The sequence below is a fragment of the Perca fluviatilis genome, chromosome 5, assembly GCF_010015445.1.
Source record: "Perca fluviatilis chromosome 5, GENO_Pfluv_1.0, whole genome shotgun sequence".
In the NCBI taxonomy this organism is placed as follows: Eukaryota; Metazoa; Chordata; class Actinopteri; order Perciformes; family Percidae; genus Perca; species Perca fluviatilis.
In genome coordinates, this window is record NC_053116.1 from 4,282,625 (window position 1) to 4,308,669 (window position 26,045).

The following is a 26,045-nucleotide window of genomic DNA, read 5'->3' on the forward strand; positions in this document are numbered from 1 at the left end:
GAATACAATATTTTTTTCAGCAGACAACAGTTACAACACAATAGAGCTAGCAAAGCAGTTTTGTGATTATATGTGCGAGCGGAATTTATTCAGTTTGGGAAATCCCACGGTCTCTATGCTACAGTTCTGGCTGACTAAATAGGCAGGGAATTATCTGCTAGCGATAGTGGCCGAGACTGAGGAGTTACATGGATAAATATGCACCAAACAAGCCACTTTGAAATTTTGCTCTTCTCATGAATACAAAAGTTGGGAGACCCTCCCCTGTAGTCAACAAAGAATAAAAACACATGACCCTCCCCTATTTTCCTCCGGTGGTCCAATCCATAAATACCGAACGGTCTGTAAGTGTTTTTTTGATTTTACATTTGGATTGTAAGTTAAAAACAAAGGACAGACTTTATTGATCCGATGGTGAAATCCACAAGCTACCTGCCAAGTCAAACTTCCGCTGTTATTTTGGTGAAAGTAACTCAAAAGTAATGCAAAAGTAGTGTAAAACATTACAATTCAGAGACAGTAATATTGTAATATAAATAATTACTCTCAAATTACAGTAACTAGTAATCTATAATGTTAATTAATTAATTATTATAATTAACTTGCCCAACACTGACAATGGGTCAAATTCTAGCACTGCCACTGTGGCAAATATTGGGATGGCTCCTCCCCTAATGCATGTAATATCACTCCAAACTTTTGAGAAAAACTTGACCATAATCCAGTGCTATTATTCCATGGGATCTAGTGTCAACCCTGCAGAGATTTGTAGGTGACATCATACACACTACACCAACCTTTTCCTTAGTATGATGCAATTAGAGCCTCTCTCATAATCAGTGAAATTAGTGTAACTCATCAGCAAAGTTGCTCATAGTGTGAGGGCATGCTGTACAGCCTCTGGACCTTTGCTCTATGGCTGATGCTGTGTCAGTGTCTGTCTTCTCTCCCAGTCTTGCTACACCTTTACTGTTTAGCTCTGCTGGAACAGCTGGGTTGGGGTTTACCTACTGCCGGGGAGTCATTAAAGATGCCTCAGGTAGATGCCGGTGGTGTGTGGAGGTGCAGCAGAGTCCTGGGTCACGTCAGCTCGCAGGTGAGGCTCAGCAGCAACAACATGGAGGTCAATATGAGGGGGCACTCTCTGGCTGCTGCGTTAATTGCTGCACACAAACAAGACAGCATACATTACAGAGCACTGCTATAGATTAATACAATTACAATAATAATTGTGTGTGGGTGTTTGTGTGTGTGTTAGGGCTGAACAATTTGGGGGGAAATAATTCAGAATTCAAAAATTCAAAATCAGATATTGCGATTATAATTCAATTTTGCATTTTTTTTTTTAAATGTATAGCTAAAGTTCAATATTCACTGTATAACAGATAAAACATGTGACACCATCAAAACTGCTCTATATTCTTATGCAGAGATGAGAACATAGTTTTGGTTGGGACCCCCGGTAGACTTTTTTGGTTCATAAAATGTACCTGAATTCAAGAATATGTAGGCTATTACCCCAGACATTCCTGTAATCTTACGTTGCAACGTCTGCTGTAGTGTGTATTATGTAATATTATCAGCCGGAGCGTGCAGTGCGTGCTTGACGCCCCTGTTTACATAACTTTTTCATTTAGCAGTGTGAATGCTCACATCATTATAGTTATGATTATAGTTATTGTTCTTGGTTTGGACAGCCATTTATTTCTCCATGTCATTAAAGCTCCATTGTTGTCCAAAAACTGTGTGTGTTTTAGGTAATTCCTGAACCTTTTTTTTATGGCTGGGTTCTGTAATAAAATACAAACAAAAAAAGATTTATGAACTAATTTTTTTATTGAAAACAATGAATACATAACATTAACAATCATTTAGAAATAACTATTTATATATAAAACAAACTAGATGAAAAGATGATACAGATGGAGTGTAGTTATGATGTGCTTCGTCATTAAATCTGGTTGGTTTGTCAAATACATTTAATGGTTCAGCAGCTAAAATACCTTATTACCCTGAGCCCACATGTTATATATATATATATATATATATATATATATATATATATATATATATATATATATATACACACACACAACTCTTCCTAACTCATGTTAAATGATATTAGACACAAGATATTTAATGTTCAAACTGATAAACTTTGTTTTTTGCAAATATTCACTCATTTTGAATTTGATGCCTGCAACATGTTCCTTAAAAGCTGGGACAGGGTCATTGGTCATGATTGGGTATAATGGGTCGTTCACAAGCAAGCATGGGGCGAGGTTCACCACTTTGTGAACAACTGCGTCAGCAAATAGTTCAAGAACAACCTTTCTCAATGTAAAATTGCAGGGGAATAGGGACTTCATCGTCTACAGTCCATAATATCATCAAAAGATTCAGAGAAACTGGAGAAATATCTGCATGTAAGCTGCAAGCCCGAAAACCATTGAATGCCCGTGACCTACGATCCCTCAGGCAGCACTGCATTAAAAAACTAGGAAATTACCACATGGGCTCAGGAACACTTCGGAAAACCACTGTCAGCTAACACAGTTCGTCGCTACATCTACAAGTGCAAGTTGAAACTCTACCATGCGAAGCGAAAGCCATATATCAACAACACCCAGAAACGCCGCCGGCTTCACAGCATGACTTCGTAGTAAAAGAGTGTGGGTACTAGACTGGCCTGCCTGCAGTACAGACCTGTTCCTCATTGAAAATGTGAGGCGCATTATGAAGCGCAAAATATGACAACGGAGTCATACATCAAGCAAGAATGGGAAAGAATTCCATCTACAAAGCTTCACCAATTAGTGTCAATTAGTGTCTGAGCCGAAGGGAATCGTTGTGACACGCAACTTGGAGGGAGGGGATGGAGGATGCTGGTCTGTGTGCACTTTAAAATTACAGTGTTGTGCGCCCAGCTCAGTTGGTAGAGCGGGCGCCCATATATAGAGGTTTACTCCTCAACGCAGCGGGCCTGGGTTCGACTCCGACCTGCGGCCCTTTGCTGTATGTCGTTCCCCCTCTCTCTCCCCTTTCATGTCTTCAGCTGTCCTTTTGAAAAAAGGCCTAAAAATACCATAATGCTTAAAGTGATGGTTCGGAGTAATTTCCCAAGGTTTGCACGACTCGAAGCTAAACACTTTCAAGCTTTTTCACCTGGGTCCAACATTGGGGAGCGTTAGCTCATTGAATATTGAAGAGGCTAATGGATCCGGTGTGTCTCTTAACATTACCCCACTAATAATGCCCGAAATGATACCAAACGTCTACAGTAGTAAAATAAGTTATGCACTCATAAAACGATGGATTGTAAAATTTGTAGTACACCAGAAGTTTATGTAAATAACACTTGCCTGCTGGCTTCGCTCTCTGCTGCTGCTGCTGCTGTTACTACCGGGCAGTAAGAGTGCTTAGGGACATCTACAAATTACAACACCGAAAGAGATGCAACAAAAATATTTATTAATTTAATGATTAAATAAGGTAATGTCTCCAAACTTACCTCAATTATTACTTGTCTCCTGCTAGTTATACTACAGCACTTACTTTAAAAAATAAGTTAAATTAAAAAATATTTTTGTTGCATCTCTTTTCAGTGTTGTAATTTGTAGACAGCCCTAAGCACTCGTCTTACAGCAGCAACAACAACAGCAGAGAGCAGAAGCCAGCAGGCAAGTGTTATTTACATAACCTTCTGGTGTACAAACTTTACAATCCATCGTTTTATGAGTGCATAACCTATACTAGTGTAGACCTTTGGTATCATTTTGGGCATTATTAGTGGGGTAATGTTAAGAGACACTTCGGATCCATTAGCCTCTGCGCTAAGCTATTCAGCGGCTAATGCTACTCTACGCTACTCTACGCTAACTCTCCCAATGTTAGACCCAGGTGAAAAAAGCTTCTGGGGGGGTGTTTGGCTCGAGGTCATGGTGCAAAGGACCCTAGGGTGAAATTACTCCGAACCTTCACTTTAAGTCAGTGGGCTAATTTTCAACGGTAGTCCTAGTTGCATGCATGTCTTTATGGTGGGAAGAAACCAGAGCACACAAACGCAAAGAACATGCAAACTCCACACAGAAAGCCCTTGGAAGACCTGGTTTCGAACCCAGAACCTTCTTGGTGGGAGGCAGAAGTGCTAACCACTGAGCCACCATGCCGCTCAAATAAACAATCGTATTGCTTTGTAATTTGTTAAACTGTCTGTATTTCAGTTGATCCAATTTACATGTGACCAATGGGGTACCATGACAACAGCCAATATGAATGTAGAGGAAATGTTTTGGAATGTAACATAGCCTATTTAAGATTATGCTAGGGACAGACGTTTGTGGCTAGCAAGGTAAATATTTCGGAAAAGAAAGATTTGAGAGCGGTGCTCAAACGAAAGAATATTACGGCAAAAAGAGTGAGAAGGAATGGCTGAAGCACATTCCAAAGCTAACAGGATTTTTTTTAAACCTGATACAAATGAAGGTGAGTCAAGCTTGTTAACAAGTGGAGAGGCAAAAAATTTGTGGAGAGGAGAAGACAGGAGGGCCGCTAGTGGGAGGAGCTGGAGAGGAGGACTGGGTGTCTTTACTGGGCAAAAATGGGACAGGCATTGTGCCAGAACAGAGAAGCTGACCTCTCTGCTTCAGAACGTCAATACAAACACCAGAGAAGATTCTTGTCAAGGACACATTTCAAGCGCAAGCATGGTAATATCTGCCCAGGGATTGGCCATGCTACTCACCTTCGCAAGGTAGTTTGTTTTGCTTTGCATTTAAAATATTTGCCGAGGGAAAAGAGAAGTCAGCATTTGGCAGCGTGGGTTATTCAAATTGGAAGCATGCAAATGAACGTATCACAGACCATGAAAGCTGTGATATGCACAGGAAAGCCATGTACATAAATCAGACATCTGAAGCGGGACAGTGGATTCAAAACTAAAGAAACAATAAGGCTTGTGAATATTGGGGAGGGGTGTTACTTTGGTTGAGTATCTGGCTCAGTGGGGACTTACTTTTAGTGGTGAAAGCCACAGTTTTGGAGACAGCAACAATGGTAACTATTTGGAACCTTTTGTTAAAGGTGCAATATGTAATATTGTGTGTAATACTGGCAGCTAGCGGTTAAAATAGTTACTGCAGTACAAATTCAAAATACTGGAGAGTCGTTTCCCCCGCCCCCTCCTGCCCAGACTCGAAGTTCACGGAGGTTGCCAGGCTGAGACCGCAGCATTCATAACAATGTTGCTAGATGCTTTTCTCACATAGCCAGACATTACTTCACAGCACAGCAGAGTAGCTAACGTTAGATGCTAGTCTCACATAGCCAGACATTACTCCACAGCACAGCGTAGCTAACGTTAGATTCTGGCTATATTGACAGTCATAAAAGCCCGTGCTCATTCGGGGCTCTGTAACCAACTGACAGACACACACTTTTCGGTTTAAAATTACAGTATGAACCGCTAAAAACACAACAACCTCACCGTCTTCCACACGCCAGTCAGGCACACTTCCTCGGCTTAGAATTACAATCGAAACGCTAAATATACCAACTACCCGTTGGCGGAACACACTTTGATTGGCTTAAATTACGGCAACAATCGTTAACACACTGCAAACTCACAGTCCTCTCTTTCCGATTTACAGCCCCCTCTCGTGGCTTAAAATAACTCACCGTTGTCGGCCCGCGCCGCTGAAGAGGCTACATGCTGTAAACAGCCATGGGCTTGCCTGGTCCCCGGTAACGTTAGCAGTAAGCAGGGTTAGCAAGGCAGCGTTAGCCAGGACCAGTCGGGATCACTTTACTGTCTCAATTGTTTTTGCAAGTAACCAACTCTAGCTATATAATTCAATGTGAGTACACAAATGTTGAAATGACAAAAATGCCCCTAGTAGCTGTGATAAATTAGCCTGAAGCTAATGCTTACCGGTTCAGGAGGAAATAAGCCAATTCTGCGTCCTTTTGGGGCTCTAAGCTGTCTCCATCTTTCAAATACATCTCCATTATTTACCAGGGGTTGTTACGTCTCTGGTCACGCAACTGTTAGCAAAATGCTGTTTTCTTTTTTAGGTCGGGTAGAATCTATCTCTGTTGATCCTGTTCGTTTTTGCTTGTCACGCTTTCGGCTGTACTACCGTTACAGCTGTAGCGTGGTGGGTTTACGTTTTAAAGGGTATATCTGGCAACCCGGCCTGGCTGTCAAACTGGGCCGTTGATAACAACACACAGATCAAAACATAAACATAAATTCCGTCACGGAATGTAAATTTCAAAAAGAAAAATACTGAAATTAGCATTGTTGTCAGAAAAGATAGTATTTCAGTTTAACATGTTTCCTTAATATCTGATGAGGCATTGGTGTCATTTTTGGATTTATTACAGTACAAATATTACATATTGGACCTTTAAAGCCCATATTGATACATATGGAAATGCAGGCAGAGGAACCCCATTCTACGTAAAAAGAGTTCTCTGCACTCCAGTGCAACCAAGGCGTGACACAACAGTATAAAATAGCAAAAAATTGCCGGTGCAACACAGATGTCTTCTTACTTGATGGTTTTATTTCTTAAGGTGCATAACAGTGACTAACGTTTCGATGTAAGGTTACATCTTCATCAGAGTCCTTGGAGAGAATGGGCAATGAAGCCCTTAATAAGAATTATCAACAGGTGTGATTGTGCACAGGAGGGGCGTGGCAATCTGAAGATACACCCATCTCAAACAAGGTGTTACACTCATTGATCTGTGGTGGTGATGGCGCAGTGGATATGACACATGCCTTTGGTGCGGGAGATCTGGATTCGATTCCCACTGTGATACATCAACCAATGTGTCCCTGAGCAAGACACTTAACCCCTAGTTGCTCCAGAGGAGTGTGACCTCTGACATATATAGCAATTGTAAGTCGCTTTGGATAAAAGTGTCAGCTAAATGACATGTAATGTAATCTGTCATTAAAGGGCAAATGCCCACAAACAGGTCAAAAGTGAATACAAACGAACAAGAAAATATATAAATGTTCACAGTGCAATGGGAATAAAAGTATATTCACTTAATTAACATACTTTGACATTAGAGAAAGCAAGTCATTTAAACCTATAGGTTCTAAAGTGCCAAGTGTATGTATCCAAAACACTTCCCTGCATAGGAGTTTATTAATGATATCACCTCCCCTGGATGGGGGTGTGATTTTCTCAATTCCCCAGAACCCCATTCTACCTCTCCCTGAATGTGTGTGAGGAATTCATACAGTTGATGTGACAGAAGGTGCTGGATGAAGTCATCTGCAGAGTGAAACTTGCAAAGTATTTCTCAGTCAATGTGGACTTCACGCCAGACATCACACATGTACTGCAGTACGTATCACCAGAGGGCTGTATAGAGGAGCGTTTTGTTAAATTCCTCCCAATTCAAGCCACAGGGAAGAAGCATGGTTTAATTCAGTTATTAGTGTTTTAAGAGAGATGGGCATTGACATTAATAACTGTAGAGGACAGTTTTACGACAATGCCAGCAACATGTGTACCTACAAAGGTGTGCAGGCCCCGCATCTAAAAGATCAACCCACTGGCAGAGTGGGTACCCTGTGCAATGCACACATTATGGGCCCTATCTTGCACTCGGCGCAATTGCCTTTGTACACCGACGCATGTATCATTCCTATTTTGCACCCGACGCACAGCGGACTTTTCCCTCCACAGACGCACGTTGGTAAATTAGGGAATGTATTTGCGCTCCTGGGGGCGGTTCAGCGAAAAGAAGAGGCGTGTTCAGGCGCAAACGTTACTTGGTCCTATTCTGCAGTATCAGAAAACAATTCCGCCACTGACCAGGAAAAACCTGGTCTAAAGTCAGTGGCGCTAGTCTAAAGTCAGTAGCGCGTTATTCAGATGCTATTTTAGGGGCGCATGCTTGGCCATAATGTAGCGTGTGCACAACGCGCATACACTTCTCTCATCTAAATGGATGCAGCAGTTCCCATTTTTGCAAACCATACATAATTACAAAGGAAAATATTACTGAAAATGCGCTTCAGGTGTTTGGATAGGTCAGGAGGCACTTTACGGTACAGTCCTCAAAAAGTCCCAGCATTCTTTGTGGCTTGTTGTGATTTACACAACATTTCCATGAATCATGGATGCGTTGATGACATAAATGAGGAAATATTAGAGGACTTAAGGAGACGTGATGTTGAACTACGGCGGGATCTGGTCCGGGAGTAATGCGCGATGTGCTCCTGATGGAGCGGGTGGACGGAGATGGAGTGGGGGGAAGAGGAAGGGGCACAACAGATGCAGGTGGTGCGTTTGGAGGCCCACGCTCCATGGCTGCAGCAATCCTCTCCAGACTTGAGGAGATGCACCCGAGGGGCCGCAGCAACATCGCCACCTGGCCAAGATGGGCATTTATTACTTTGCTGCATCTCGCATCGGCAGCTCCCGCTGGCGTGCGCCAGGCAAATCCGCCGTCATAATAGCAATCCGCCATGGAACAAGCGCACCTGCTCTTAAAGGGAATGTGAGATGACGCTCTGATTGGTTTATTGCACGTTACGCCCAAACCACACCTAGCTACTTCAGACCAACCCATTTTAGATTTTCGTCGGGCGCAAGACTCATTTATCCCGCCGGTATCCGCCCACAAAGCTACTTGCGTTTTGCGTTTCAGATCGTTAAAATAGGGCTCTATATCTGCTTGGGGTCAATGGTGTGAACTGCTGTGAGGAGACTTTTTTTTTTTTTTTTTCAGTTTTTACTGTACAATATTAAGTCAAATACAGTAATATTAGTCTTACACTAGAGCAAAAAAAAAAATCCAACAGCTTTTTTTTTAACCTGGCTAGGGTTAGTAGGAGGCATATATTTTCTGAAATCACACAATGACCTGCATTGTCACTTTGTCCAAGTGGTCAATGTAATTGTTGCAGGCCTCTCTGGTTTTGTGGTTCAAAATGTCTTGATCGCAGCCATGAGTTAAGATTTCCTACAAATTATGCGACCAGCAGTATTGAATGGAAAAGTCAAACAGTTGTTAGTTCAGTTTTATACATTAATGTTCTAAATTTGTTCTAGTTTGTTTCCTGGGCCATGTTTCAGAAAAAGGAGGTTTAACAAACTCAATCAAAACAGTCACTGAAATGCTGTTAAAACACATGCAGACTATACGTTGCCTATTTTCATTTCTTTAAACTAACTTTCAAACTAACGCTACATTTTCAAGCTCCACCACAATCCTGCTCACTCAGAAACATGGCATCACTGCAGCAGCGTAAGCACGTATGCTACTTCCACAATGCGCGTTCATGACTCAACCAGCTCCTTCTTGTCGGTTATTGGCTGGAACGCTGTTTGTTATGGTTCGTTGTGCAGGTTGGCGCAGTTTGTTTTTGTTGCCATTTGTGGAGCCTGGGCTGTCTACAGAGACCGCATTTTTTATGGTGTGTTCAGGGGACAGGCAGCTAGCGGATAGTGAGGAGATGTTTGCTGTATTTGACAAAAAATGTTGTAGCCTAAAAAATGCGTCACATCACTTAGAGCACCTTTTAAAGTGTAAATTGCAGGTTACATTTTTCACGAAGATAATGCAATGTGCTTATTAAACATAAAGATAAGAACCGCCCACAATATAATATGAAAAGTTGGTACTTTTTACAGTAGTTTTAAGCACTCCCCCTCCCTTCCACTAGGCTGGGCGTGACGTCATAAGAGGGACTCCAAGCCTAGAGTTACCGTTAGTCTAACGGCAAGTAGGCTAGCAGTTATATTGGAGACTAGTAGAAAAGTTGTTTATGTTTTTTTAAGATTCAGAAGTGATGAATGAAATAACTCAATTGTAAACATACTCGTGTTTGCTGGCTTCAAGAGGACCGTGATCCTGCCTGAAATGAAAGTAAGCTATTCGCAAAACAAACAGGTTCAGGCAGCATGCTGCATGAGGCATGTCAGATCTGCTGGTCGCGGGTCGAGCTGCTCTAATAAATTCCAAAACGCGTTCACCTCACGGGAGCACATACTCTCCACTGCTGATTCCATTGGGTGGCATAGTCCACACAAACACCTGTCAAACACAGCGATAGGGACATCGATCTCTCTTTTTCTTTCTGACAATGAGCATTGCTAATAATTTGCGTTTTAGCACAGGCAATATCGCGTTCTGTCAGCAGATTCCGGCAATAGCGCCATATTGCCTGTGCAGTGTGTGCATCTCTACAGCTCTGATTAGGACTACTGACACCATGTAAGTAAATAATGTCTTCGGTCGTTGTCCCTCCTTGCTATTCTACATGACGGCAAGATTTTGAAAAGACTTTGGCTTGTTCCCTAATGTTATCTGGGTTAGCACCAGGCTAACCTAGGCTAGCTCTAGCTACTCACCAGGACACCTGGCCAACCCTCCACTCATTTTCCTCACACCAAGCATTTATAACTCTTTGAGGGCCATGATTTCAGGCAATGTCCTCCCCTCTCTCACGCCTGACTGGTTCAAAATTGTAGGGCTGTGGTCCATCAAGAATTTGATGGTTTCCCAGTTGTTCTCCATAGTCAAGCCACAAACAGTAGGAATCTAGCAGAGTATGGGTTGCTATTCCCTGTTATGACGTCATCACCCAGTTACTGTAAAAAACATGTTACCTTTGAAGAAACCCCAATAAATGTTATTTTAACGCATTTTAAGACAGAAATGTTTAAATATATACATATTGAGCACTTTAATTTACACATTAATTGGTTGTGGTGGTTAACCTGCAATTTACACTTTAAGACTTTAGGATGCACAATTACAACATTTTGCAGCAATGTTCAAACTGAAATTCATTTCAATTGATAACACAATTGGGCTCAGGTATGGCACATCAGCTCTATAGTCCTTTGAATGCACTTTTTTTTTAAACTTGTGAGCATTGCGTTGCGTTTATTATCCAGCATGAAGGCCTATATTCACAAAATTTGGTACCCACATTTCTCTCATCATTTCCAACATATTTCCAATTTGCTTCCATCAGCTCTGCCCAACGATAAGTCATCCATTTTCAATTTTGTGCGTTTTTCATGTATTCTATGCACAGTCGTCCTAGATGATCTTATCATATCTGTGTCATCTTTGGTTGGTATAATCCCCTGACTAATGTGACCCTAAATTGCAGAGGAATAGATGATAGCTCCAACTATAATGTTGTAATGTCATGTAACATTAGGCCTTTTGAGGCCGTTTACAGGTATGAAATTCTTAAAACTCTTCCTAGAGGACTTAGGGTTAGGGTGTGTTCATTTGCAATACATAATTTCCAGTGCGGAAGTGTTGGGTCTAAGTGAATTAAAGAGTATGGTCCAGGATCTATGTGAAAAGTAAAGAAAGATAACTTCTGTTGTGATTTGCAGTTTTATGAATTAAATTGATTTAAATTCACTTAGGAGCAAGGGGACCTGTCACGCACGGAAGGAGCAGGAGTCAGATTGGAGTAAGTGCAGTGAGCTTTATTCACAAAGATCCAACAGGGAGTAGTATGAACAGGCAGGATACCGGCAGGAGACGAGGTAATGCTCAGAGCAGCGGCAGACAACAGGATGCTAAACAACAGGTAAATAAGTACTTGGAATAAACTAGGAATGCAAGAGCAAGTCAGAGTGTCGTGAACAAATGTAAGACTCGACAAAGAGTGAGTGTGCCTGTGCTGCTTAAGAAGGTGGTCACTGATGAGATGCAGGAGGTGAACTGATGATGAGGCGTAATGCAGTGCAGGTGTGTGTAATCAGTAGTGAACTGCTGAGAGGAGGGAGTGCTGGGGAATGTGAATGGGAAACACAAACTGAAAGTCCATGAAAACCTAGAAAGTCCATGAAAACCAACTGAAAAGTCCATGTAAACCTGACAGGGCCTGTGATTGGCTGAAAGGTGAGAGGGCAGTGGCCACACCACTGGCATGAAAGTGACATGAAGGAGAGGTGTAATTGGGACAATGTCATAGCACAAAAACAAAAAAGCATTTTGAAATAAGTTGCTATTATGAAATCAAAATGATGTCCTATAAAACCTTTTTCATTATGACTTGAGATTCAATGACTTTACATTTTTTCACAGACTTTTGTTTTTAATTTATACAATGTATTCATGTATTCATTATATTATAATTTGACATGACATTTAACACTTTGGAGCTTAATTTATTAGGGCTGTAAAATTAGTTTCTTTTATAATCAAGAAGTGTTGGAAATGCTCAGCTAGTCGGAGTCAGAAGCCTGGATTTCTGTGGTTACTTTGTGTTTATATGAATGGTTCATTACATTAACGGGATTTAATCACAATAACAGTAGTCCTTGAAATGAATATGACAGAGGAAGACCTACCAATAAATTGTCTTTTCCTCAGTCTTGGGTTGTCTGTAAAAACACACCAAATAAAAAAAAAAACATTACTGTGAGCTCACTGAACTAATGATAAATTATTAGAACAAATGCCCTCATAAACAGACTCACCAAACACGATGAGGCGGGTGTGGGTATCTGTGGACCCAAGAGGATTCTGGGCCGTGCATCGGAACATTGAGCCATTGAGCTCAGCAGGAACTCTCTCCATGATGAGCTCCCTTCCGTTATGTTCTTCTCTGCCATCTAGCAGTGTCCCGCCGACCTTGGTCCAGGTGAATATGGGCTCAGGGAAGACCTCGCTCTGTGGACACATGCACACACACACACACACACACACACACACACACACACACACACACACACACTTGTGTGTGAGCAGAGAGCTGAAGGGTCAAGTCCAAAGTGACTTGAGAGAACAAGGTGACAGAACACTAATCTTTCCCTAAACAGCTGCCTTGGCATCTCTGGGCTCTCTGAGCTTTTTTTCCTTTAATAGGTCAGCTGAAGAGACACTGGAAAATGTGCAAGAGAAAGGGGATGACAAGCAGCAAAGGGATTCGGATTTGAACCAGGGCCGCTGACAAAGACTGAGCCTACATGGAGTCGGACTCTACTAGGTGAGCTAAAGGCAGCCCCAATCTGAGCCATGTTCTTAACCTGTAACACTGCACTGAGGCACCTCAATGAGCAGCACTGGAACAATTACGTCTTTTGAGAAAAATTAAGATTTCATATAAAAAAGCTTTTAGAATAAATGCTTCAGTACTGTGGCACACCCTTTTTAGTTTGAAGAACTGACAGATGGGGGGAGATCGTCTTAAAGTCCCCCACCATTCAAAAAATGTGTTTGGATGACATAAGGACACTCTGTTTGATTGTTTGTTGATTTATCTGGGTTAATTGTTCTGTTAACTTCTGTTTTTTCTACGTGCTTCTGTTAAGCAACATGGAAATGGACTACTTGCGTGTCGTGATTTTATTCATCCTATACACTGTCATAAGTGAGAATTTTGCATTAACCTGGAACAACTAAGGAAGTGAATATTGTGTACAAACCTCGTCATTGATCGAATATTCGAGATAAAGCTGTGCCTGTTGACTTAAACCATGTGTCAGTCCCTCGTGTAAAAGCCCAAGGCAAAAAAAAGAAGGAAAAGAGGGGAGGAGTCCGTAACTAACTGAGAAGGCGAGGAAGCGGACACCCGCTTCCCATCATAACTCTGTCAAACATCAGATCATTTAATAATAAACTGGATGGGGTCACAACACGCATCTGTTGTGATGACGATTTTTGGAGAAGTAACTTGATCTGCTTTACTGAGACATGGCTTCATGAGAACAGCGCAAGTATCTGCATGTTCATTGACAATACTTGGGCCAAAGTGCTCAAGAGAGTGTGCACTAAAGACTACAGGCTGCTGTCTGTATCTATCAGACCTTTGCCGTCGGAAATTCTGCCGTATGTCCTTCTTTTCGGCTGGATTTCCATTACCTTACGCTTTCTCTGTGTTGTAATTTTAAACCTCGGTGGGTTTATGAGGACTATGGTTAAATGCTCCTCAGATCTCTGCAGGGTAAATCCAGACAGCTAGCTAGACTATCTGTCCAATTTGAGTTTTGTGTGGCACGACTAAAACTACTTTTGAACATATACGTTACACCAAAACAAGTTTCTTCCCTAGGCTATTTTGCAGTGGCACCGGAGCTCCGTGTGGAACTTAACACCACCCATGACGATTGTGATTGGTTTAAAGACATGCCAATAAACCAGAGCATGTTTCAATCCCATCCCGGAATGTTGAAGTAACTAGCTAACGCTAACTAACGCAGCGCTGTGGAGGAAGTTCTGGCAAAGCAAGACTAGGTGTGTAGTAATAAACCATGGCTCTCAAAAGATCTTAAATGTGTTTAAATGAGAAAAGGGCTGCATTTTTTTTAGAGGAGAAGCACATTTAGTAGTTCAGGCATAGTTTACAGCAAAAAACCCTGGTATTGTATTGAGAAATCTGTTCTTGCCCCATTATTGCCCTTACCAGGAACATCACTAGGATTGAAAGACGGGGGGGGCTTAGCCCCCTGGGTATGTGAAACTTGTGCTTGCAAAATCTTTGCTGTAATTGATAAAACAAGCCCTAGATTCTTCATGATAATATATACCCTGTGTTTTACATTATAAAAAAAAATAAAAGTCAAATCAGTTCAGTGTAGGTCCACCTCCTTTAGCGGGATAACGGCCAACCCAGCTCCTGCCTATAATTCAATTCGGTGAAGTAAGTTTAATAAATTTCACTTTAATTGATAACACATGCACTCCTTTTTCAATCTTTAAACTACATTCCCTGTTTTGTTTTTGCTTTGATGTATTTTAGACCACATCAGATGACCCTGCACAATGGCCAAGTGTCTTAGGCCCTACTAAATAGTGTGCATTTGTAACAAGAGGACCTATACAGGTCAAAGATATAGTTCGTAATGTCCCACTTTCATTGTGCCCGTCCCAGATCTTCATACTGGTCATGTGCTTTGTACATTTGCTTTTAAGCCACCAGCACCTGAACCTGCCTGTAAGCCCATCTATACCCTTTAACAATAAACCAATAAAAAAATCAACTACTGTCTGGAACGGAGCAACTGAATTCAGTACACTTTGAAAAAGGGGTGAAAAGAGCCTTTTTTTACTCTGTCCATATCTTTTATCCTGGAATGTCCCCTGATGTCATTTTATGACTTCACAGGATTTCCTGTTTAAAGAGCCACTGTGTTGGAAACTCACTGCAGAAGGTCCCAGCTGGAAGCCCTGGACAGTGATCCGCACGGTGTCTCCCACAGTGGCCTTACTGGGGCTCATGGACAGCTTGGGTCCTCTGGGAGCAGCTGATAGAAAAATAAAATGGCACGTTGGATTGCTGTTGTACAGTAACACAACACTTATATTAACTTTAATAAAACTAAATAATAGGTAACATGTACTATTATGACAGAGTACAAACCAGTTGAAGTGAAGTGGTACAAACTGTGCTGAAGGCTCAGGATGACCCACTTACTATTCATTGTTCTCAGTTTAGTTTAAATTAATGGATTAGGTGGCTTGAGTTGGATATATATTTTACAAGTTGAAAGGTGCTTATGGAATGGCTCACTGTGAGCACAAATATCACTGCTGGTTTGAATGTTTATGTAAACATGGATCTATAATTAACGTTTGATATTAAGTGAAATTAAATGTGGGAGAGGTATTGGTTTACAATCTGGCTCCAACTTACCACCCTACCATCTGTGTAGCCAATTTCCCCTGTCTCAATGTCTGTAAGCATGGGTCAGAGTTTACCTGCAGGTGCGCAAAGTCTTTTTACAGATCACAACTTTTGTGTGAGAAGTGGCGTTTGCCTGTTTCAAGCCCCTTTTTAGTTCGTTAGCAGCGGTTTTAAATGAGACTTCAGGTCTGCACTCAAGTGTATATATATAAACATTTCAGAAAAGGTATCAAAAATTATTTTATTGTTCATCTATTCACAGCAATGCTTCGCTTCTGCACTCATATAAAACATGACCTTGGTGCTCATAAGTTTACGAACCCATGCTAAAGTTGACTAAAAAGAGGAATAAAAAAAAGATCTTTTGGAAATTGATCTTAATGCCTTAAATTAAAAAATATTAGGAAAATTCTAATCTTTAATGAATAATGTATCGTGAATAAATAAATGTTCTTCTTTAAAATGCAGGGGGCATAAGTATACATACCCCTATGTTAAATTCCCATAGAGGCAAGCAGATTTGTATTTTTAAAGGCCAGTTATTTCATGGATCCAGGATACTATGCATCCTGATAAAGTTCCCTTGGCCTTTGGAATTAAAATAGCCCCTCCACATCATCACATACCCTTCACCATACCTAGAGATTGGCATGGTTTGATTTCAGTTAGCCTAATAGCTGGTTTGATTTGCATTGAGAGATGATTTTATGGAAAGTACCCCATGCCAATCTCTATGTATGGTGAAGGGCATGTGATGATGTGGGGCTATTTTAATTCCAAAGGCCAAGGGAACTTTATCAGGATGCATAGAAATAACTGGCCTAAAAATAAAAAATCTGCCTGCCTCTATGGGAATTTAACAACGGGGTGTACTTACTTATGCCCCCTGTATTTTAAGGTAGAACATTTATTTATTTACGATACATTATTCATTCACTAAGAAAATTGGTGTCCTTAAAGGTTGGATTTTCCTAATTTTTTTAATTAAGGCATTAAGATCAATTTCCAAAAGATGATTTTTTTTTTATTCCTCTTTTTAGTCAACTTTAGCATGGGTTCATAAACTTATGAGCACCACTGTATATGGTCTGAGTAACTGGATTCAGAGAGAATTCTGTGTGCATGTCAGCTCAGAGCCCAGCTCTGTGTGTTGGTGCATGACTCACCCAGTGTGACCTCGGCCTGCATGGGCATGGACAGAGCTGGATGGTTGACCTCACAGCTGAACAGAGCCTCATTGTCCAGCTGGGGGTTGAGGCTCCAGGTCAGCATGGCTCTCACCTCCATGGTGCCGTCACGTGCTGCCTGCTGCTGCTGCTGGAAGTAGTAGAGCGGATCACTGCTCTGGACCCAGCGGGGAAACTCCCGGCTCACCACCGTCTCAGGAATCACCTCGGTGGTTGGCTCGGAGTCTGACTTGGACCCATGTTCTCTGCCCTTTTCGAGGCCATCTGGGCCATCTTGGCCCAGCCGAGCAAGCTTCCCCTCTTGTTCCAGCAGGGACTTCTTGAGTTTGGTGTCATCAAGGTCTCCACTGGTGAGAGCCCGGGAGCTCCATAGCCCCACTAGTCTCCTGTCAAAGCTTTTTTCTAGACCTCGACCCTTGCTTGGGTCTTCCATTGAGGACAACTGGTCAGTTGGCACCACATCGATAAGCTCACCATCTCGCTTGAAGTACACCTTAAAAGCCAGAACAAAGGCAGGTCAGAGCAACTGGAACACAGAATCTCCATTTAAAAAGACAGTTTGCACTGTGCTGTCAATTGCATGAGGGGCAGGACAAGTCAAATGCTTTGACACAATAATAGTTGGTTAAAGGAGATCCTAAGTAGTCAATAATGGTGTTCAACAGGAATATGTGATTGTTAACTATGTGCAGGCAACACTTTACTGGAGGGAAGTGTGAACATTTAAACAAGTTGAGCTGGAGGCCTGCACACATGCGCGTATTTGGGTGTCACTGTTCCTCCTGACAATTTTTGTCAATCCTGGCAATGTGAGAAGGAGGGAGTCCACACAAGGGATTTATTTAAAACCATCATAATGTATTACTAGGGATGGGCATGGTTAGGGTTTATTCGATACTGCTTAAATGACGTGTGCTGACGTGTACGGTAAGCGTATTGTCACTTCCGGTGTTCCCGTGTTCGGTTCCAAGCGCTAGTTTGCTGCTCCTGCAAAAACTCATGGAATCAGAATCATATGCTTCCGTAGCTAGCCAGCGCCACGTAGCTGAAGCAGGCCAACATACTGTAGCTTCTGTAGCTTCTGCTAGCTGTCCCCCGGTAGGCCCTGAGCAGCCGGGCGAGTGGGTGACTATCCGAGGGAAGCGTAGCGTTAGATCTAAACCAGGGAGTGCACATGATGACGGTCGCTCTAAACCGGAGCATCTTCGCCTCTCTAACAGTTTCTCCCTACTCAGTGATACAACCACTGAGAAGCCAACTCTGGTTATTGGGAGCTCTATACTGCGATATGTGAAGCCGGCGGCCCCAGCAGCTACAGCACCTACGGTCATATGTGTCCCCGGGGCTAGAGCAGGCGATATGGAATCCCATCTAAAGCTGCTGGCTAAAAAGAACTGTAAATACAGTAAGATCATACTTCACGTAGGGGGTAATGGTCGTAAATCGGAGATCACTAAAATTAATGTTGAGTCACTTTGTGCATACGCAAAGACAATGGCGGACTCTGTAGTGTTCTCTGGACCCCTGCCAAACCTGACCAATGATGAAATGTACAGCCGTACGTCATCCTTCCACCGCTGGTTGTCGGGGTGGTGCCCAGCTAATGATGTGGGCTATGTGAATAACTGGAGGGCGTTCTGGGGAAAGCCTGGTCTGATTAGGAGAGACGGCATTCATCCCACCTGGGACGGAGCCGCTCTCATATCAAAAAATCTGACTGAGTCTATTATCGGTCATAAACCATGACAACCCAAGTTTGATATTAGTAATCAGAGGTGCAGTGCTACGCGCCCCTCTGTGCTTCCGTTGGAGCAGTCGCCCACTCATAGTCTAATAAGCACGGTGTCTGTCCCCCGGCTCAGATCGGTTAAATCAAAGGTAAACAAAAGATGCGCTATACTTAACAACCTAATTGGAATTAAAACGACTGCAACGATAGAACAAAATAGGAAAATTAGATGTGGAATATTAAATATTAGATCTCTGTCTTCTAAAGCAGTATTGGTAAACGATTTGATATCAGATAATAAAATTGATTTATTTTGTGTACTGCAAACCTGGCTGGGGGCCGGCGAAGAATATGTTAGTCTAAATGAAGCCACTCCTCCCAGTCATATTAATACTCAAATTCCTAGAGGCTCAGGCCGAGGAGGGGGAGTTGCAGCCATCTTTGACTCAAGCCTGTTAATTAATCCTAAACCTAAACTAAATTATAACTCGTTTGAGAGTCTTGTTCTTAATCTTCAACATCCAAAATGGAAAACATTACAGCCAATTATATTTGTTGTTATTTACAGGGCTCCAGGTCCGTATTCTGAATTTTTATCTGAATTCTCAGAGTTTTTATCATGTTTAGTCCTTAAATCAGACAAAGTACTTATTGTAGGTGATTTTAATATCCATGTGGACGTTGACAATGATAGCCTTAGTACTGCTTTCAACTCATTACTGGATTCAATCGGTTTCAGTCAGAGTGTGCACAAGGCGACGCACTGTTTTAACCACACTCTCGACCTTGTGCTGGCATATGGTATTGAAATTGAGGATTTAATAATATTTCCGCAGAATTCAGTACCATCAGATCATTCTTTGATTACTTTCGAATTCTTACTACCTGACTATACTAAATTAGATAAAAGCTTCTACACTAGATGCCTATCTGACAGTGCTATAGCTAAATTTAAGGAAGATATTCCAACAGCATTTGACTCTTTGTCATGCCTTAACAGAACAGATGACCTTTATGTTAACCTCAGTCCCTCTCAAATTGATACATTTGTAGACGGTGCTACGACCTGCCTACGGACGACTTTAGACTCCGTTGCTCCCCTCAAAAAGAAGATGATTAAGCAAAGGAAACCTTGGTATAACTCCCAAACTCGCAAATTAAAACAAATCTCGCGAAACATCGAAAGTAAATGGCGTTCCACCAAAGTGGAAGAATCTCGTTTGGATTGGCAAGAAAGTCTCAAAACCTATAGGAAGGCCCTAAGAAAGGCCAGATCAGACTATTACTCATCGCTAATAGAAGAAAATAAGAACAACCCAAGGTTTCTTTTCAGCACTGTAGCCAGGCTGACAGTCACAGCTCTACTGAGCCATCTATTCCTCTAGCTCTGAGTAGTGACGACTTCATGAGCTTCTTTAATGATAAAATTATAACAATTAGAGATAAAATCTATCACCTTTTGCCCTCAACTTTTAACAGTTCACCTTTAAACGCAGGACCGCTAGAAAGAACGACTAGACCTGACATATACTTAGACTGCTTTTATCCTATAGACCTTCAACAAATAATGTTAAAGATATCCTCAGCTAAGCCATCTACCTGTCTCTTAGACCCCATCCCAACGAGACTACTCAAAGAAGCGTTACCCGTGGTTAACACTTCATTACTAGATATGATCAATATGTCCTTATTAACAGGTTATGTACCACAGTCATTTAAAATAGCTGTGATAAAACCTCTTCTGAAAAACCTACCCTCGATCCTGAGGTCTTAGCAAACTATAGACCTATATCTAACCTTCCCTTTCTATCCAAGATCCTTGAGAAGGTAGTTGCTAATCAGTTATGTGATTTTCTACATAGCAATAGTTTATTTGATGACTTTCAATCAGGATTTAGAAAGAATCATAGCACAGAGACGGCACTCGTGAAAATTACTAACGACCTTCTAACTGCTGCAGACAAAGGACTTGTCTCCATTCTTGTTTTACTAGATCTTAGTGCTGCATTTGACACTATTGACCATACCATCCTGTTACAGAGACTGGAACACTTAGTTGGCATTAAAGGAATCACACTTAGCTGGTTTAAGTCCTATTTCTCTGAGTGTTCCCAATTTGTTAACATTAACAATAAACCCTCCAAGCACGCTAAAGTTAGCCATGGCGTTCCTCAAGGCTCAGTGCTTGGACCAATTCTATTTTCCTTATATATGCTTCCTCTTGGTAATATTATTAGGAAACACTCAATTAACTTTCACTGTTACGCAGACGACACCCAATTATATCTGACAATTAAGCCAGACGAAAGTGGGCAGTTAGCTAAACTTCAAGCATGTATTAAAGATATAAAATCCTGGGTGACCCACAATTTCCTGATGTTAAACTCAAACAAAACTGAAGTTATTGTGATGGGACCAACGCACCTCCAAACTTCATTATCTAAAGATATAGCTACTGTGGATGGAATTGTCCTGGCCTCCAGCACTACTGTTAGAAATTTAGGAGTTATTTATGATCAGGATATATCCTTCAATGCCCACTTAAAACAAACCTCAAGAACAGCCTTTTTCCATCTTCGTAACATTGCCAAAATTAGGAATATCCTGTCTCAAATCGATGCTGAAAAACTAGTCCATGCATTCGTTACTTCTAGACTAGACTACTGCAATTCCTTACTATCAGGTTGCTCAAATAAGTCCCTTAAGACTGATCCAGTCTCCAGCTGATCCAGAATGCTGCAGCACGTGTTCTGACGAGAACTAAGAGAAGAGATCATATTTCTCCTGTATTGGCTTCTCTGCACTGGCTTCCTGTAAAATCTAGGATTGAATTTAAAATCCTCCTCCTGACCTACAAAGCTCTAAATGGTCAAGCACCATCATACCTAGAAGAGCTCCAAGTACCTTATTGTCCTAGTAGAGCACTACGCTCCCAGAATGCAGAGCTACTTGTGGTTCCTAGAGTCTCTAAAAGTAGACTGGGGGCCAGAGCCTTCAGTTACCAGGCTCCGCTCCTGTGGAACCAGCTCCCACTTTGGGTTCGAGGGGCAGACACCGTCACCACATTTAAGAGTAAACTGAAAACCCTCCTCTTTGATAAAGCTTATAGTTAAGGAGTGAGGAGTTGCAGCGTCCGCCTAACCGGCCCACCTGCTTCTCTTCGTAGTCATCAGTTTTATTTATTATATAATCAATAATATAGCGAGAGTAGAGGGAGGCAGGCCAGTACAGCCCGATCCGGTTGGGAAGAGTTCTAGCCCGACCAGGCACCTCTCTTTAACCTGCCTCTCTTAGTTATGCTATTATAATTCTAGACTGCCGGGGAAGTTCCTTCCTTCCTGTGACACACTGAGCTGCTCTCTCATCTCTACTTGTTTCCTTTTGTATGCATCCTGTCCCAGAAATGCTTGTTACTAACCTAGCTCTGGGGAGTTTACTCCCCGGAGTCCTTATGTTTCTTCTTCGCAGAGCTATGCTCTGCGATTCTCTGCAATTCCCGGCTGCATCCTGCTGCGTCCTGCCGCGTCCGCCGCATCCGACATGACATGAACTTCCACGATGAGCTTCGAAGTCACTGTTCCATTATCTTTAATGTGACTATTATGTGCCACTGTTCATCACACCCCCAACCGGCCCGTCAGACACCGCCTACCAAGAGTCTGGGTCTGCCGAGGTTTCTTCCTAAAAGGGAGTTTTTCCTTGCCACTGTCGCAATAGCCACTGCTAATGCTTGCTCTTGAGGGAATTACTGTAATTGTTGGGGTTTTGGAATTTATAGAGTGTGGTCTAGACCTAACTCTATCTGTAAAGTGTCTCGAGATAACTCTGTTATGATTTGATACTATAAATAAAATTGAATTGAATTGAATTAATTAACGGTTCTGTTTCTTATTGATAATTTTATTGGTTCTTTTTTATTATTTTGTTAGAAAATTGAGAAAAGACTAAACATTGTTTTATTATTCTTGTTAACAAATAGTCATTGAGCAACAACAGCAGCAATGTTTAAATAACTAGACTATACTATTTCAAACAAGAAATGTAAAATAAATACATAATACAATCCCTCCTGGAATTCGATGTCACGATCACAACAATTCAGGTGAATTCAACCAATCTCCGCGAATTCAATGTGACTCGCAAATTTGTCCAATTACCAGAACTTCACTGCAAATTTGACCAATAACCGGAGCTTCCAGCGACTTCCACCAATTACAGCAGTCCCCCATGCCAGACTTTTGCCTCGGTATCTGATGCTGAGAGCCACTGACAAAGCGGGAGCGAGAACAGGTTACAACGCCAAATTAATTTCCTTGTGTAGGGTATGGAGATGAGATGTCTGCATCTCACATTTACATTTAAGTCCCAGGCACCAGTTCTACAGTCGACACGATCTGTTCAAAGTCAGATTACAGTACGAGCAAGTGGTTACGAGTGACTTTGTGCACCTTCACAACATACCGGAGGAGATCTCCGGTATGTTGTGAAGGTGCACAAAGTCACTCGGCTCTACGTGGATTGTGGTTGGCACCAACAGGCGACGGAGGTGGAGGAGATACTGGAAGAAAAAGCAAGGAGGCTGTTCTGGATTACTCGCAAGGCTAAAGAGGCACACAAACCACCACTACCCAGCTTTTTACTCACAAATGCCAGATCCATCGTGAACAAGATTAACTGAATCTCTGGATTTCTTCGGACAAACTCATCAGGGACTGCATTCTGGTGATAAAGGAGACATGGCTGCACTCATCAATCCCAGACACAGCCATGGAGCTAACAGGCCACACATTATTTAGCTGGGACAGAAATGCAGACTCCGGTAAGCTGAAAGGAGGGGGGTTATGCATTTACGTCCACAATAGCTGGTACACTAACACACAAACCATTGATACACACTGTTCCCCTGATTTGGAGTACCTGACGATTAAATGCAGGCCCTTTTATCTCCCGCGGGAGTTCTCTGTGGTGATGGTCACTGCCATTTACATAAAACCAGATGCTATCGCTAACACAGCTTTAGACATTCTACATGGCTCTATTAGTGAACAACAGAACAAACACCCTAATGCTGCCCACATAATAACTGGGGATTTTAACCATGCAGATCTAAAACGGGTCCACCCCAAGTTCACACAACACATTAAGTGCACCACAAGGGGAGTTAACATGCTTGACAAAGCCTATTCTAACATCAAGAGGCTTCAGGTCAATACCATTACCACACTTAGGCCAGTCAGACCACCTATCCATACTACTTACCCCAGCATATACCCTCCTAAAAAAGAAAAACTCAAATCACCTCAAAGACTGTAAAGACGTTGCCTGAGGGAGCTTCATCTCAGCTGCAGGACTGCTTCAAAAGAACCAACTGGGCCATCTTCGAGGACGAGGACCTGGATGGCTACACCATCACGGTACTTTCCTACATCAACACGTGTTGACAATGTTACAGTTTCGTATGTACCTAACCAAAAGCCCTGGTGCACGGGAGTGGTTCGTAATCTCCTCAAAGAGCGCAACACAGCTCTGCATGAGCCAACCTGAACAGAGGCATCAGAGACGACAAAACAGCTCAGAAGAGGAGGAATGAGGATCACTTTGACAACAACAACCCACGGAGGGCTTGGCAGGGCATCCAGCAGCTCACCAATTACAGAAGTAACAACACTACCGCAGACGGCGACACTTCTCTGGCAGAGAAACTAAACTGTTTCTTCGCCCGCTTTGAGGTGAGGAGCACGGCCACCGAAGCGTCACCTTCACCTGACGACAACAATAGTCACGCATACTGTGCAGGAGCATGAGGTGAGGTGGGTGCTCAGTAGAGTAAACCCGCGGAAAGCTGCAGGTCCAGATGGGGTCACAGGCAGGGTACTAAAGGACTGTGCGGCACAGCTCTCAAAGGTCTTTACAAGACTCTTCAACCTGTCCCTGTCCAAATCCATTGTCCCACCATGTCTCAAATCTGCTATAATAATTCCCCTGCCCAAGAAACCTACCATAAGCAGCTTAAATGACTACTGCCCTGTGACACTTACACTAGTGATCACCAAGTGCTTTGAGCAGTTGGTCCAGCAGCACATCACAGCCAACCTCCCACCCACCTTTGACCCATACCAGTTTGCCTACAGAGCGAACAGGTCTACAGAAGATGCTATTATCACTGCTCTCCACAATGCACTATCTCACCTTGAACACCGGAGGGGGCTATGTGAGGATGCTCTTCATTGACTTTAGCTCTGCTTTCAATACAATAATTCCTGGGAGACTTGTCACCAAACTCACCAATTTAGGACTCCCCTTATCCATCTGCCAATGGATAATTGACTTCCTGACCAACCGACCTCAAACCATAAGAATAGGCCCACACATCTCCCAACTCACACTCAGCACCGGCTCCCCCCAGGGCTGTGTGTTGAGTCCTCTGCTCTACTCTCTCTACACACATGACTGCACCTCCATCCACTCTACCAACACCATCATTAAGTATGCGGACGACACAATGGTGGTCGGTGTCATCTCAGGGGTAGACGAGTCATCCTATCGGGAGGAGGTCTGCAGACTGGTTGAGTGGTGCAAGGACAATAACCTCATCTTGAACAGATCCAAGACAAAGGAATTAATCATTGACTTCCGTAGGAAAAGGGCAGACACGGAACAACTCCACATTAATGGGGAATGTGTGGAAAGGGTTCCTGTCTTCAATTTCCTAGGCACACACATCGCAGAGGACATCTCTTGGACCACCAATACACACCACATGGTCAAGAAAGCCCAGCAGCGACTCCACTTCCTGAGAATCCTCAGGAAAAACCACCTGGAGGAGAAGCTGCTGGTGTCCTTCTACCGCTGCTCCATCGAAAGGGTGCTGGCCTATTGCATATCTACCTTATATGCCAGCTGCTCAGCAGCGGATAGGAGGGAACTCCAGAGGGTCATTAACACCGCCCAAAAGATCATCGGCTGTGCCCTGTGCTCCCTGCAGGACATCTTCAGTTCCCGCTGCCTCACCAGATCTGCCAACATTCTAAGAGACCCCTCACATCATTCATTTGCACTGTTGCCCTCTGGAAACGCGTCATGTCCATCAAATACCGAACAAATAGACTCAAAAACAGTTTTTACTCCACTGCAATGCGGACACTGAAAACTGCCAGTCACCTTCACACACTGTGTGCAACAACTGGCACCACCACACCAGGACTTACGGACTGAGCCCCTCTGAGTGTGGAGCTGTTTGCACTGTAAGCACTCACTTACTATCCATGCTACCTAATTGTTTTATGTATGCACTGGAGATTGCATGTATGTGGGAGGCTGGGGGGTTGAGAATGGCTGAACACTTTATTGCTTTTACATTCTTATTTTTTTAATGTTTTAATTTTATTTATTTGCAAAGCAACAAGAGGAATGCCATCCAATTTCGTTGTATCCTGTACAATGGCAATAAAGAATTATATTCTATTCCATTTGCAGCATCCTGAGCCTTTTGGAACACTTAGTC

General features: G+C 42.5%; 1 protein-coding gene across 5 annotated transcripts in view; it reads right to left on the bottom strand.

Moving 5' to 3' along the window:
- Positions 1–563: 563 nt before the first annotated feature.
- The window catches only part of LOC120559100 (immunoglobulin superfamily member 21-like), a 97,874-nt gene continuing 72,392 nt past the window's right edge, over positions 564–26,045 (bottom strand). For all 5 annotated transcript variants that reach the window (XM_039800534.1, XM_039800533.1, XM_039800538.1 and 2 more), the window contains 5 exons: positions 16,792–17,305; positions 15,145–15,245; positions 12,480–12,672; positions 12,351–12,383; positions 564–1,163 (listed from right to left, as the gene is read on the bottom strand). In XM_039800534.1, coding sequence (XP_039656468.1) covers positions 1,081–1,163; positions 12,351–12,383; positions 12,480–12,672; positions 15,145–15,245; positions 16,792–17,305 — 924 coding nt within the window. In that variant the 3' untranslated portion in view covers positions 564–1,080. The remainder of the gene's footprint in view (positions 1,164–12,350; positions 12,384–12,479; positions 12,673–15,144; positions 15,246–16,791; positions 17,306–26,045) is intronic.